At 41.7% G+C, this 14,699-nt stretch overlaps 1 protein-coding gene across 1 annotated transcript; it reads left to right on the forward strand.

The window, feature by feature from the left end:
* Positions 1-3,259: 3,259 nt before the first annotated feature.
* Positions 3,260-13,957, forward strand: st8sia1 (ST8 alpha-N-acetyl-neuraminide alpha-2,8-sialyltransferase 1). The gene is made up of 5 exons (XM_083935137.1): positions 3,260-3,874; positions 4,861-5,005; positions 9,384-9,493; positions 12,719-12,811; positions 13,113-13,957. Exons 1-5 carry the CDS (start codon positions 3,696-3,698, stop codon positions 13,591-13,593), a joined length of 1,008 nt encoding a protein of 335 aa, XP_083791263.1. The 5' UTR covers positions 3,260-3,695; the 3' UTR covers positions 13,594-13,957.
* Positions 13,958-14,699: the final 742 nt, after the last annotated feature.

The raw sequence follows: 14,699 nt of genomic DNA on the forward strand, positions 1-14,699 counted from the left end.
GCCATGACATCCTTCTGGCCGCTGGTCTAACCTTGACGCTGCCCTCGGAGTCTCCCAACAGAGAGCAGCGGGTGCCCTAAGTAGCCAACATTTCTCAGCTACTGGAGCTTTCATCGGCTTCCAAACGAAAGTGGTAGGAGGGCAGTGAGATAACTGTAGGGTGGTTCTTGTTATCCTGCTCCTGGCATCAAGTGAGATGTGTGTTGTATGCTTTAAGATGATTGAGGTGATTATTCTGCTTTTGGAGTTCTTGTATTTTTAAATGTGTAGCCTACATGTTTTTGTGAGAAGTGTGTGTTTGCAAGTGTATTTTAGTGTATACCTTTACATTCAACGTAGCCTAATCATGGTGATACATATTTAGCTTTCTACTCCTCCTACCCAGGCTGATACATGTGTTTATGTATATATCATGTCTGTCATAAGAATTGTAATTATTGTATGTAAACAAATCAAATAAATGCAGCATTTCAGAATCAGAAAAACTTTTACTTTTACTTTACTTTACTATTTTTGTTACACAACTCCAGACAAACAACAAATTTTATACAGACTAAACATATATAAGAAAAGGTTCAAATTTGAATTTGCAAAAATTAATATACAGTACAGTAACAGAAATTAATATATACAGTATTTCCTTGAATTTAAGAACCTTGAACCCTGAAGAATCTGCATTAGCAAGTATAATTAGCCTACACAATGGTGGTGAAGGACAAGACTATTTAAAAACAATGCAGATGTATTTTAGAGGTCTGGTGAATAAAAAAAAATATCCATTCATGTCTAGTTGTGTCGCTAACAGACTCTTAAATTTTACCCTGAAATCTTTATCCTACAGCAAGTCAATATTTATAGCCTACTATAAGAAAATAACTTTGGATTTCAGGGTTTTAAATTGAGAATGCCTTGGCTTTGGTGTCTGCATTTCATTGTCAGGATGCCTGTGGTTCCTGTACGGAATTAATTATTTTTCACATTCCTCATAAACATTAAATATACGACAGACTCACACAGAAAAAAAACATCCAGAGAGAAATAAAGCTAAATAAAAAGCATGAAAAGCATTTTTTTTTTTTGTGGGAAATAAAAGCAATACCATTGTCTGAACATCGACCTTGTCCACACGAGGGCAGCAGATGTTTATTTTAAGAAAGCACAGCAGCTGCTGGTGTGCAGAAAAATCACAATAGAATAAAAAATAATAATATTTCAGTTCAGAATGTCGGTGTGGGGCTTATATTTTGTAGGAGAATAATTTGATAGGATATGTCTTTATTAATGTGAGATCATAAGGTGAATTCAGTTTGGAGTTAGGGTGTGTGTGTGTGTGTGTGTGTGTGTGTGTGTGTGTGTGTGTGTGTGTGTGTGTGTGTGTGCGTGCGTGCGTGCGTGCGTGCGTGCGTGCGTGTGTGTGTGTGTGCGTGTGTGTGTGTGTCAATCAATTATCTTGAAGCCTTTTCGTTCAGTGCAGGTAAAGTCCAGCAGGTGGCAGCAGCGCTTCACATCCCAGATCTCAGTGGGAAACCGGCGAGACACTTTCATCTGCAGCAGCCAATGGAGTCAAGTCAGAGGAGATGAGAGCAGGACTTTGAAACGGGACTTTCAAAATAATAACCATGTTTATAAATGGATAACCGGGATAACCATGTTAACAAATGGATTCATTACAGAACATTGAAAGTGGGTTTTAAAGTAAAGATAAAAAGGGAAATACAGTATGTAGGCCTAGGCCTATCCATCCAAATGGAGAAGCACGCCATGGTTAAAGCTGTATATTGTCATGGCCGGTTTATTGAACAATGTCCTACCTATCAAGAAAAAAAAGAAAGATAGAGATGAGAAAAATGAAATGACTCAATCAGCCATCGAGATTAAAAAAGAAAAAAAAAGAAAAACCAACCCAACATTAAATAGTAGTCCCATCGCGTAGTCTATCCACGCTTTTTGCACATAAAAGTTAAGCTTGTGTTGATAGGCTATATCTTTTACTTTATAAAAAATCTATTTAAATCATTTGTTGTTGAGCAAGAATTAAAAAAAAAAAAAAAACAATATAATTAGGCTTCAGTGATGCAAGATGGCACATTTTCAACCTTAACAACCCCATGGACTTTTCAGTGGCTTCGTTGTGCGGAAAATGCATCATCCAAACCGATCAAACTCTGTTGTGCATTACAGTAACAGTATATCATGAATACTGACAAGGGAATGTACATTTATATATGAATAAAAATTCACAATATAGTCCTGGTTTTTATTTAGTTTGGGGAAGCCACTCGGAGTCGGATCGATAAATAACATGGATAGGCTACACATATGAGCAAAATTATTTTTTGTATTGATTAAAACATACATTCAAAGACACTGCCCAGGTCTATTATCAGTTGGTGTAGATGCTAACTCTTAAATTTAGCCTCAGTTTATAAGCAATAGTATTATTAAGTATCTATCCACCCTATGCATATGAAGACCCCTTTAAAGGTGTCTCGTATTAAAATGAATCAGCTTAAAACATCAAAAGTCCACTGGAGACAGGTTTTCAGCTAGGTTGACACCATTTTAGTGTTAGCTTTGGCTTACACTAGCTAGGCTATCTAGTCAACTTTTGTGTTTGCAACTGCCTTTTAATAAACGAAACAATTCATTTATTGCTTATTTTGCCCCATAACTTATATTTATTTGACAGTCTTGATTTCATTTTTATTTCATTTTATTTGCTTTTTTATTTGTTGTAATTATTTTAGTTGAATATCATTTTATGTGTTTATTTCCAATGCTTTTTAATGTTTTGTGTAAATTACAATTACATCGTTGAAAGGTTGAAAGGTTCTCTAAGAAATAAATGTGCCTTTCCTTGTACTAGATTTCGATTTATTCCATTGATTTTCAACATGAAGCAATAAAGAAAACAAGAATAAAAATCAAATGAACAGTAAACATATGACAAACTCAGCGTTGCATGTGTTCTGGCTGCATGCTTTTGTTTTGAAGGACGACTTCCGTTCTAATGCGCGCCATTTCTTCCGAGCTTGACGCGCCACCGACAGCACAAGAAGCACTTTGTCTCGGAGGAGGGGGGTGTTGACAGGAGAAAGAGGGGGAGGTGGTGGGAGACTGAATTGGACTGGCCCGGTTCTCTTGCACCGCAGACCCTGCAGCGGGACGAGGACGGCGTACAGGTCCGAAGGGAGGACCGGAGGGCGGGAGAAAGAGGGTTCAAAGTGGGCTGCACCGGGGCAACCACGGAGGAGACCCCCTGTTCGCATTCTGATACAGAGGGGACACCGTGTGGGGAGGGGGCCCCCGCCTGAGTCCTCACACAGTCAGGCTGTAATGATGGTGGTGATGCACCGACAGCAGAGCGGCGGATTCCTGCAGAGCCCGACACACTGCACCACGACCCCGCAACCGAGTGTGAGCTGCTGCAGGGTTAGACGCTTCTGCTTCTCTCCATCAGAGCCTCACCACCAACACAAAACCGGCTTTCCAGACCGAAGCTTGACCCAAAGAGCCGGGTAACAGTCTTTACCTTTGCGAGCTCCATTCATCATACTCCACAACCCGTGTGCTGCGGGATGAGACGGGGATTTACAGGGGGGGCGAAGAAGAGACCAGCTTTGAAACCGAACCCTTTTTTACTGCACCGGTTTGGATTGTGCATGTTCTGAGCCAACCGAACAAGAGAAGGGAAGATGTTGCTGCGATGCTACCGGGGCAAGCTGTCGGTGTGGGCCGCTCTGTGCGTGCTGGTGCTCTGCTGGTTTTACATTTTCCCCGGCGACAGACTCCCCCGCGATAAAGAAATAGTGGACGAAGTGCTGAGACAGGGGGAAGTATGGCAGAAGAACCAGACGGGCATCGATTTCTACAGGTTCGTCTCAGGTCTCAGATTGTTGTCCAGTGGATTTAAAGCAACACCCCAGCTGGTCCAAGGCTGTTGGACCAAGCTGGTCCAAGGCTGTTGGACCAGCAAACATTTTAGTGAATCACAGAATGCATGAAGAAAATGGGCAACGTTTTTTTTATGTTTAAAATAAACCTTACATCCACCCAACACGGTGTTTCTGGGAGAAGTTGGTATCATTCATCCTGTGACATCCTTTGTCTCTAGTTGGAATCCCCTGAACATATGGCCCAAATATCATTATGATGAGATTGTAATGAATGCCCCAACGGAAACTACTTCATATTGCATAAAATACCACAACTCTTGTGGGAAAGAAAGCAACTGTAGTTCTAGAAAACATTATTTTTTTGTTGAATCTTCAAAACTGTGAAACATCCTTCAGAAAATGTTCAGTTGGCCCCCCAGGATATAGACTGTAAACACTGTTATTTGTCCAGAAACAGGTTTTTTTTTTTTTAAAGCAAACAGTGTGGCCGCCTTGTTTTTAAATCTTTTAGCCATTTGAGAATATGTGTAAACAGCTATCCGAGACAAAGCCCATTAGAATAATGAGAGAAGGTGACACCTTCAGAGCCTGCAGCCAGGCAAGGATGTGATGCTCGCTTAAAGCTCTGCTTTTAAAGTTGCTTAGTCAGGTTCCAAGATTTATCGATGAGAGAGAGAGAGAGAGAGAGAGAGAGAGAGACAGCCCCAGCTACCAAAATCGCTTTTCATAAGCCTGTTATTGAATGTTATTTGAAACTCTATATGTGATCATATTCTATGACATACGGCGTGACCTGTGACCTTCCACACCGCTTCTTTGTCCTGTCAGCGCACATCCTTCTCTGGCTGTCTCCAGGCAAATAATTAAGGCCCCCGTTGAGTCCCAGCTTGATTTTAAATGTGTTGAACTGTCCAGAGATCACCAGACACCAGACTTCATTATTCCCTCTGCTCTCTCTGCACAGGAAGTTGCTGACAGAGTGCTGCGATCCGCAGAGGATGTTTGCAGTGACCAAGGAGAACTCGCCGATGGGCAAGGTCCTGTGGTACGATGGAGAGTTTTACCACTCGCACACCGTCAATAATGAGACCTACCCGCTCTTTGTGCAGGTATGTATACAGAAAAGCCACTAATAGAATAGGCTTGTTTTTTTTCCCCTGAGCAAGGCATGGACCTCTTTACCACGAGACAGGCAGCTATGTTCTTGGAAAGTAAGAGCAGATGATGGAAAGTTCCTCTTCTCCCGATCAGCGCAATTCGACACTGTTGTGGGGACTGTGGGTTTTAACATGGATTCTGGTTGATCCATAATGGAAGTGGGGAGGGAGGGTGGGGGACAGACACTTTTTGAAGGAGAGAGGATTACTGGTACAGTGTTCTGCAGTGTGAGGGGAGTCAATATTAAGACGTAGAAGCCAGTTAGAGCAGCAAGACACAGTGTCAGTAACAAGTAAGAATGAAAGATGCTCCGTCTTTCTGTTTTACTTTTGCACCACGATATACTGTACAGCTCTCACTTTCTTTTTTCATTTCTGCCGAGACAGGATGTGTTACGGTTAGAGAGGCTCACAGACGAGGACACAAGTGAAGTGGTTTTTACTTCCAATAAGGTTCCTGCTCTGTGTTTATCACTCAAGAGGATATGTGCTTTTGTGTTATGTTTGCACTTTGTTCTTAATCTTAGATAGAGATGTTTAAACCATGGGTAAAAAGTGGAGGAGGATGTGCCTCCCAAGTTATTTCCCCTTTTCTTTCCATGTAGAGACTCTTGCATTGCGCAAAAAATGGACCTAGACTGTGTATTTTTGTATAGCTGCATCCAGATAAGGGCTATTTTTACATGGCTTCATGCCTGCGTGTGTGGGTGCGCATGTGGATGAGGGTGTTTGTGCCTGGAAACAGGAAAAAAAAAATAAGAAGAACCTCTAGTGTGAGCACTGTTGCCGTGGTTTTTGTATCCAGGGGCGATACATCTCACTAATAATGAAGATTGGATCCCTATTACTGATGCCACAGATTTGCAGTCTAATATCCCGGCCGGTAAACGCGATGAATGTGTGACCCTAATTTGCAGGCGTGAGCTGTGCATGTTCATTCATGAGGAATGGGGGAGGTGAGGGCCAATAAATAAAGAAATGAGAATATCAAGCGAGAGTGGCTGAGCGTGCGCACATGGATGTACGGCAGTGGTTTTAAACCCACAGTTTCATTTAACAGGTTTTAAATGACACTGTTTTGCTGCTAAGTGTTTACGCTCTTAATTCAGAATACATTGGTTCATTCAAATTAGAGCTGCGCTAATGGATTAATTAGTCAATCGAGAAAATGAATATGCGTCTATCTGGATCTGGATCATTTTATCAAGCAGCAAGGCCACAAATATTATCTGGTCTCAGCATTCTCAAATGTGAGGATTTGCTTCTTTTCTAAAAGATTGTGAACTTGAAATTTTAAACAATCTGCTTTTCTTTTTTTTTTATTACTGTTTTATGACATTTTATTAATGAAAACATTTAATAAATGGAAAAAAAGTATCCACACATTAATGTCTAATGAAAATAATCTCTAATTGTGACCCTAATCTATATCACACACACTATACGAGTGGGTTTGAGATACCTGCCACCACCCCACTGAAGATAAATATGATCGATAAATATGATTTGTTTTACATTTGAATAACTCACCAGCAGCATGCCTTTCATGAAGCAATCTTCTGGTTTATTAATGCGGGGTCAGAATCTATGGAGCAGATACCTGAAAAGCTCAATGAATGAATCAGAACGTATTTGCATGAGGAGGATGATGACGAGGTGTTTTATTGTGATTTGGGTGAACTGACCCTTTAAAGTGAATCATAAAAAGTATCTATTATACCCAGTTTATGCAGGACACCACTGCCCTTTGTTGAGTGAAGTTATCTAAACTACGTAGGTCATTTCATGTTACATCTGTCACTACGTAGTCGGTGGGATGTAACTTGTAGTTCTTTTATCTGTATCAGACTACAGTGCATCACCTTGCCTAAGGTCGTGATGACCCTACAACTTTGCTTGTGTGGGTCTTGCATGGCTCTATTTTTAGTAATGTGGTTGCACTTCCTCTACAAGCCTAGCCAATTCTATGTATGCTTCCAAGAAGGAGGGAAACTAGTACTTAGGTGGGATGGACAAAGCATAAGCGCTTTCTCAAACACACACACACACACACACTCAAAGACACGCATACACACACTCACACACATCTTCCCTGCCTCCTCAAGTACCAGTGCTGTGATTGCAGGTTTCACACAGACAACCAGCCACAGTACACTAAGCTGACAACAGCTACAGTGTCTGGGCATGTGCCAGGGAATGTGCCAATTAGGGCTTTGACAGTTAATTGCTAGTTATTTCAATGGCTCAAGCAGAGCACCCACACATACAGTTCACTGGACTGCACACTAGATTCCTATGATCTCTTTTTTTCTATTCAGCATCTTCAAACGTTTGACAATTTCACATAAAAAAAGAAAATCTGTAAATTTGGACAAAATATTTTTGTTCATTACTAAATCTCATGACAACACATTGGGTAAGTCAAACAATAGCTCACTTTCTCTGTTTTACAGCACGGTAACTTAAATATATTGTGGCTTCGGGCTTGTTTTTGTGATGAGCATTGTTTCAGCAGTCAGTTAAATGTTACTGAATAAAACATGATTCGAGCAATAATTATCATATTGAAATTAAATGAAAATGATCGTTATTGGCAACCCTGAACAGTCCAAACCAAAATCTGTCAAGATATTGGAAGAATAACTTTCTAGAAATAGCTGGACTACGAGCTACTGTTCCCAAATGTTTAGCCTAACTTGCTGGTTCCCCTCATCTACTTGATGTGCTGTTAGCAGGTTATTGTCCTCTGACTCAACCCCCTGTCACGGTCTAAAAGAGACCCTAAAGGCAAGGAGATGTGTGTGTGCCATTTTTTTGTGTGTTTGTGTGTGTGTGTGTGTGTATTCTCAAGTGTGTGCAATCCAAGGGGAATAATGAGCGCGATTGTTGCCGCCATCTCTCTTAATTCATGCCTCCAACTTTAATGTAGCCAACAGAAAAAGAAAGGACACTCTTGGCCCTTGCATCATGAAGCGTGATAGTTCAATGTTCTCTATAACAGCCCTATACAAGGCTTTTATTATATGACTTGTGCAGAGCTCATTCAGAACACGCTGACTACTTGGACCCTAGTATTGCTTCTTGCAGCGTTCCCGAGAACCACTCTTCCGATCGACTTCACAATTTACACTCCACTGTCTAGGGTCATCAGCAATACACCTGCCAAGTGTGAAGTCGAGATGATACTGCTACAGTGCCACCTATGGACCAGATGGCACCAAATTTGCCATCTCCACTCAGACATCATAAATACATTTGTCCACCAAACGTGGTTATAATGGCACAAAGCGTTCAGGACATATGACATGTTTTGGAATATAAGCCCCGCCCAAACTATCTGAGCAAACTTTGAGGGTCAGTTATAGCAAAACTGAACGACGAAAGAGCAACTTGGAAAGAAAAAGATTTGAACACAATTCAAAATGCCGTAAAACAAGATCTAGACAGAAATGGGTGTGGCTAATGTGATTAGATCTGTCCAGAACAGAGCAGGACAACAGAATCCAGGAATTTAGTTTGTGAGACCTACCGTTCAAAAGTTACCGGCCCAAGCAATACACCAACTAAGTGTGAAGGATATTGGATTGACGGTTCTCAAAATACGCATGCGCACACACACACATACACACACACATACATTCCCTGGTTTATAGTTAGATGAGGGCAGTGTTAGCTGAAAGTAATGGATAAACGTTTCAAATAACTACCTAAACGTATCAGTAACAGCTACCCACTTCACACTTAAATGGTTGTACGAATGCAAATTTAACCATTGACAGTTCAGCTGTATTAGAAATATTGTAAAAATACAGTATCCCTGTTTCTATCATTAATAGTTAAATGATGTCCAGTCTAAAATGAAGTCATATGAACACCTTTGACAGGTGCTATGAAGGGTGGTATGTTTACAGGCTGGAGAATAAAGTGTTTTGTTTGGCAGTACATGCTTTTTTCTTTGCTGATTTGTTAAAGCCTGCTCTTTATTTTTCATGAAAGAGTTTCACCATGTATAATATAGACTTTGCTGTCGGAGCTTATACCAGAAACTGAATTTGATTCATGAACTGTGTGACATTGACTCGATCTTGTCCACTTCCTCAATTCATATGTCCAGGCTGGTTTGTCCATCAACACATGAGTCTGTGAAGGGAAATGAGCAGTGAGCCAAGGTCCTGCGCTTTGCACGAGCCTAGGGTGACTCATGCATCGGCCTCAATTTTGGGATGTAGGTTGAGAGAAAAGGAATATTTGTTTTTGTGTGTAGGTGGCTTTGTCTATGCCCAGGTGCTTGTGTGCATGCTAACAGAGCTTCATATTTCCCTCTGCCCAGGACAACCCTCTGCAACTACCCCTGAAGAAATGTGCAGTGGTGGGCAATGGTGGCATTCTCCGGCACAGCAAATGCGGACGGGACATTGACCAGGCAGACTTCATCATGCGGTGAGAAACACGGCACTCTGCGGGGGCAGTGAGTGCAAGCGTGTGCATTGCGTATGCATTGCATATGACTGCTTCACTGCTCCTCCAAATGTGAATTGGCCATGCCCAAGAGAGTAGCCAAACACCATCAGCCATAAGTGATAATGAGAGCTGGTGTTGACTGCAGCCAAGAGAGGAGACGGAAAATGGGCCACAGCGAGAGCAAGAGAAAAAAAAGGCCTGAGTAAGCGAAATAGGAGCAGACTACTGTAGGAGGAGAGAGGGAGAGAAGATGCACAAAAAGGCATAAAGCGGAATAAAACCATCTGGTGGGGTAAAACAAAAGGACAGCACTCACTAGATTAAAATAAAAAAACAAGTGGGGGGATAGGGACAAGCAGAATAACTTAAACAAAAAGATGCATTTGTGTCGGTTTTGATTGAGGAAGAAACCCTTTCTGAAGAAGCTATAGACCTCAGTGCAACTTTTCCAGAGTGTTAAAGCAGAACGAGCTGACGAGAGAGCTAATGGGTTGTTAAATTTAGACCTTGAGTGTAAGTAAAAGTGCATGACGTTTGACTTTCAGCTCAAACAGAAGGCTCTTTGAGAGAACCAGGAAAAATCTGCCAGTGATAAACCTCATGGAAGTCAATCAAAGATTACATTCACTCATCAAATGTGCATGGTAGCAAGCAGAAGAGAATATATCTAACACTAACCATCAGAACCAAAAGTGTGAATAAAGTCAAGCTACTTTGACTACTACGGACATTTCTGATCCTTAATGGCCCCAGAGGAAGTAAGCGGTTAACAGTGAGCCTTCAACCAGCTGTAGCTTAAAGGTAGTCTAACGTTAGGGATGGGTAGCCATCAACTGTAACAGCCCCGGGGCTAAATCACGTTTATTAATTAAAATGTTTTGGTAGCAGAGAATGCCCCCCCCCCCCCCCCCCCCCCCCCCCCGATGCTGTGTGCAGGGTGGAGCAGCTCTCAGACATGCAGCATTAGCGTTATCTCACTCACACACACACGCACACACACACACACGCCCTCTGTTCTTAGGAACGATGGTGGAGAAAACTAAACGTTCCAAGTGTGATTACACTGTATTAGAGTTGCTGCTGGCAATGTTGGTCACAAGTGCAAGAGATTGTAAACAACAACAGTTTACCGAAACATATTGCAAAACTGGACTTTGACTTCGTTGAGTGCACGCTCATCACATGTCTGCGCACGTAGAACAGGTACATAAGTAAACAAAGTTGGTATTATTATAATTACTTATTTTTCCAGTAACTTCGATTATGGCCATTTGCCTTGTGACAGTATTACAAACAAACAGAATGTATGCTTCAGGACAGTCTTGGGCCCTGTACTACAAGTATTACTACTATTAACTATCATGTACCTCAGGCTACTATAAACATTTCCCCAAATTCTCTCAATCAGCTGTGTTTTTTTGTTCAAAATATATTACATTGTAATGGAATTATAAAATAAATTACTTAAAAATATGAAGTTCTAACCTTGTTATTTTATTTTAATATTTTTTTCAATAGTTGCTAAGATGGCTGATAAATCCAATCCCTTATTCTTTTTTTGTATCATTTGTTTTAATTAGAACAGTTGTATTTTATCAGATAAAAAATAGGCTAAAAGCAGTCAGCATCTTATAACGTCCATATGCTGCCCTGATTTCTAAAGATCGGCGTCGGCCATAGAAAAACCCATATTGGACGACCTCTACATTTTAACATCTGATATAGTGAGACTGAAATAAACTGTTTGAATCCGATCCTTTTACTAGCCAATCCACATGGCCGTCAGTTTTGCCTGGTATAGATAGCAAAATGTCGGCAACAAATGAATCAAATAAAAGTGTAACCTATCAGCATCGGGGAGGGACCCAAGAGATAGCAGAGCGGTTACTGAGCTAGCCCAACATAAACTAAAGCAGGAGCTTATCAAAAGTTTGGAAGCAGAGCCGGCCCGTGGGAGGAAACACTAAGGACACACTAAGGCGTGTGTCAGCATTCATAAAAACAAAGAATCCTTTCCAGCCGCCTTTTATTTCTTCCAGTTACTGATAATAAAACAGCTCTGATGTGATAAACTTGCAAACAGGAAATGTAAATGAAGTACAGGAATATCACTGTCCATGTAAATCTATTACTGAAACTGAGACACTGTTGATGACAAAGAGAAAACATATTTACCTATTCATAACTGAAGTACAGTGTAAATAACTCCAGTTACATGGTTGAGCCAGTTTGTCCAGTACAACCACTTCCCAGCCATGTCGCTTTTAATGTCTTCTGCTCTTGCTGCCTGTAGTGCTATCATTAGCTCCCTTTCCTTTAGCCTCGTCACGTGTAATAAAATATTTTTGACATGCTGTTTCTATTACAAACACACACCCAAAACTAAGTGGACAGGGCACACACAGGACACATGCTGCTCACTATCATAATCCAGTCTAATCAGGAGGTGGTGATTTAAATAAATTGTATTTTGATTGCTTGTACTGTGAGTGTAAGTGATTTAATAACTATAAATCAAAATCATGGGCACCATTTTCAGGTGTGTGTGTGTGTGTGTGTGTGTGTGTGTGTGTGTGTGTGTGTGTGTGTGTGTGTGTGTGTGTGTGTGTGTGTGTGTGTGTGTGTGTGTGTGCGTGTGTGTGTGTGTGTGTGTGTGTGTGTGTGTGTGGGTGCGTGTGCGTGTGCGCGCGCGCGTGCGTGCGTTAAAGGTCCACTCTCAGCTTGTCTAACTGACTGCCTGACTTAATAGCCACCAGTAAAAACTCTTTTAGTGTATCAAAGGTAAATTAAAGGTGCTAAATACACTTTTCACATTTTCCCCCAAACTATTCTTAATGCAATATAAATGATATTTAAAGTATTTTAAACCATACAGATACATTATAAATGCCCGAAGTAAATTTATTAGCTCATTGCATTGCTGTTTATCCAAACAATAACTGTAAATACTGTGAGTATTGTGTTTAAGCCTTTCTACATGAATCAATAATTAAGATGCATTCATTAATGTAGTTTTACCATGTATGAACTTAAATTGTTGTATGTTAATTAGCCCAAACACCAAATAAACTGCATTAAGGTGCATTTCTCTAGGGATTGACAGAGTGTTATAATACTTAATACTACTACAGTATTTATGACACCCATATTATATAAGTGTTTATAATCAGAACAACATATACTACATGTTTTTTGTTCATTTAGGTGCAACCTTCCACCGCTTTCAAAGGAATATGTGGAGGATGTGGGAACCAGAACACACTTGGTTACAGCCAACCCCAGCATCATAGAGAAACGGTAATCAGTTTTTACATAAAACCTTCATTATGTGTGCAAAGATGTCGATAAATATGTTATGTTGTGGAATCCGGGTGGTGATTTGAGAAGATGAACTGTGAAGTGGTGGGTAAGTGCCAGAATGAATCACCCATTGTGTTCCTGTAGTGTTACATGTGACAACACAGGAAACTCATTTCCCTTCAGACAGACAGAAAAGGAAGATGCAGCAGACCCTCTATAGATGAGTCAGCCAGTCATCAGGTCATGAGGGACTTTTCAAGTAACTCCCACTCTATTTCTTTATCACTCTTTCTCTCAGATTTCAGAACCTGCTGTGGTCGAGAAAAGCTTTTGTGGATAGTATGAAGGTCTACGGCTCCAGCTACATCTACATGCCGGCATTCTCCATGAAGCCTGGCACTGACCCATCACTGCGGGCATATTACGCCCTGGCGGACACCTCCTCCAACCTTACCATGCTCTTTGCCAACCCCGAATTCCTGCGCACAGTGGGAAAATTCTGGAAAGCCGGCGGGGTACACGCCAAACGCCTTTCTACGGGGCTCTTCCTGGTCAGCTTAGCGTTGGGGCTGTGCGAGGAAGTGACGGCCTACGGCTTCTGGCCATTTTCCGTCGGCCTGGACGAGCAGCCGGTCAGCCACCATTACTACGACAACATCCTGCCCTACAAATGGTTCCACGCCATGCCTGAGGAATTTGTCCAGCTCTGGCACCTGCATAAAAGCGGCACACTGCGCATGAGAGTGGGACGTTGCCCCCCTCAGGAAGGAGGGAGTTAGAGCTTCCTGATGATTGAAGCGTCAGCGGTCAGTTGAAGTTTAGTGGGCTACAGGAAGGAGATGAAGACTTTCGGGTTGTGAATCTGCAGGAAGGTGCCGTCATGACAAAAATGGCTGTTTCCTGTGAGGAACCTCGGCACTGCATCTGTGTCCATACACACTCCTGCTGTCCCCCCCACAGCTAATCCTTAATTATCATGAGAATGCCCTCCACCCAGTCCATTAACATCAGGGGCACATTCAGCAAACACACACACACACACACACACCCACACACACACACACATTCCCAAAACCTGCCATATCTCATCCCCTTGTTTTTGAAATTGTGTGTGTGCATGGATGTCCTTATGGGAAGCCTCAGCTGGGACTAATAAGGTTGAACGTGTGTGTGTTGGGATGGGTGGGGATGTTTTTTTTTGTATGCTGACTACTGTATCTGACTAACAAATTGGGCAGCTGGACCAAACCCCCCTCTGGTTCTTTGTCAAACAGAGACAGAAGGAGTGGAGGACCAGGGGGAATAATAAAAGGCACTGAAAAACTGGCGAAATGCAAGGAACAAGGGAGAGATAATGGTATTCTGGTACCTAGTAGCTTGAATAGGACTGGATTTAAATGGAGGAGAAAAAAAAGACCAGCAGGGGGGGGGGGGGATAGTGAAAGCTGGCTGGTATGCCTATGAAAGGATTTTTCTCTCTGCTTTTCTTCAACCAAGCGCTTGATTGGCATTTTCTGGTGCCAAAAAGAGCCTTAGTTCAGAGCAGGAGCCATTTGAAATGGAGTCTTAAGTACTATATACCCCAGAATGTTTAGCCAAGTTGCATTTGAACCCTTCATTGCAAAGGGAAAATGAGTATGCCTATGTCATCTTTGCAAAATGTGATTGTCAGGATCAATGTGAATTTTTTAGGTTCATCAGTGAAGAGAAGGAAGAAAGGGTTATCGAGAAATCTGAACATTTGTTGCAAAAAAAAAAACCTCTCACACATAGGTACCTCACCTCGAAGTGGACATCATCACTGACTGACTGATTTGGTACGATTCACTCCCGAGCAGGCTCCTTAGGTAAATAACAGCCTCCTTTTAGAGGGGCAGTTACCGAG

Source organism: Echiichthys vipera (genome assembly GCF_963691815.1).
Source record: "Echiichthys vipera genome assembly, chromosome: 20".
NCBI lineage: Eukaryota > Metazoa > Chordata > Actinopteri > Perciformes > Trachinidae > Echiichthys > Echiichthys vipera.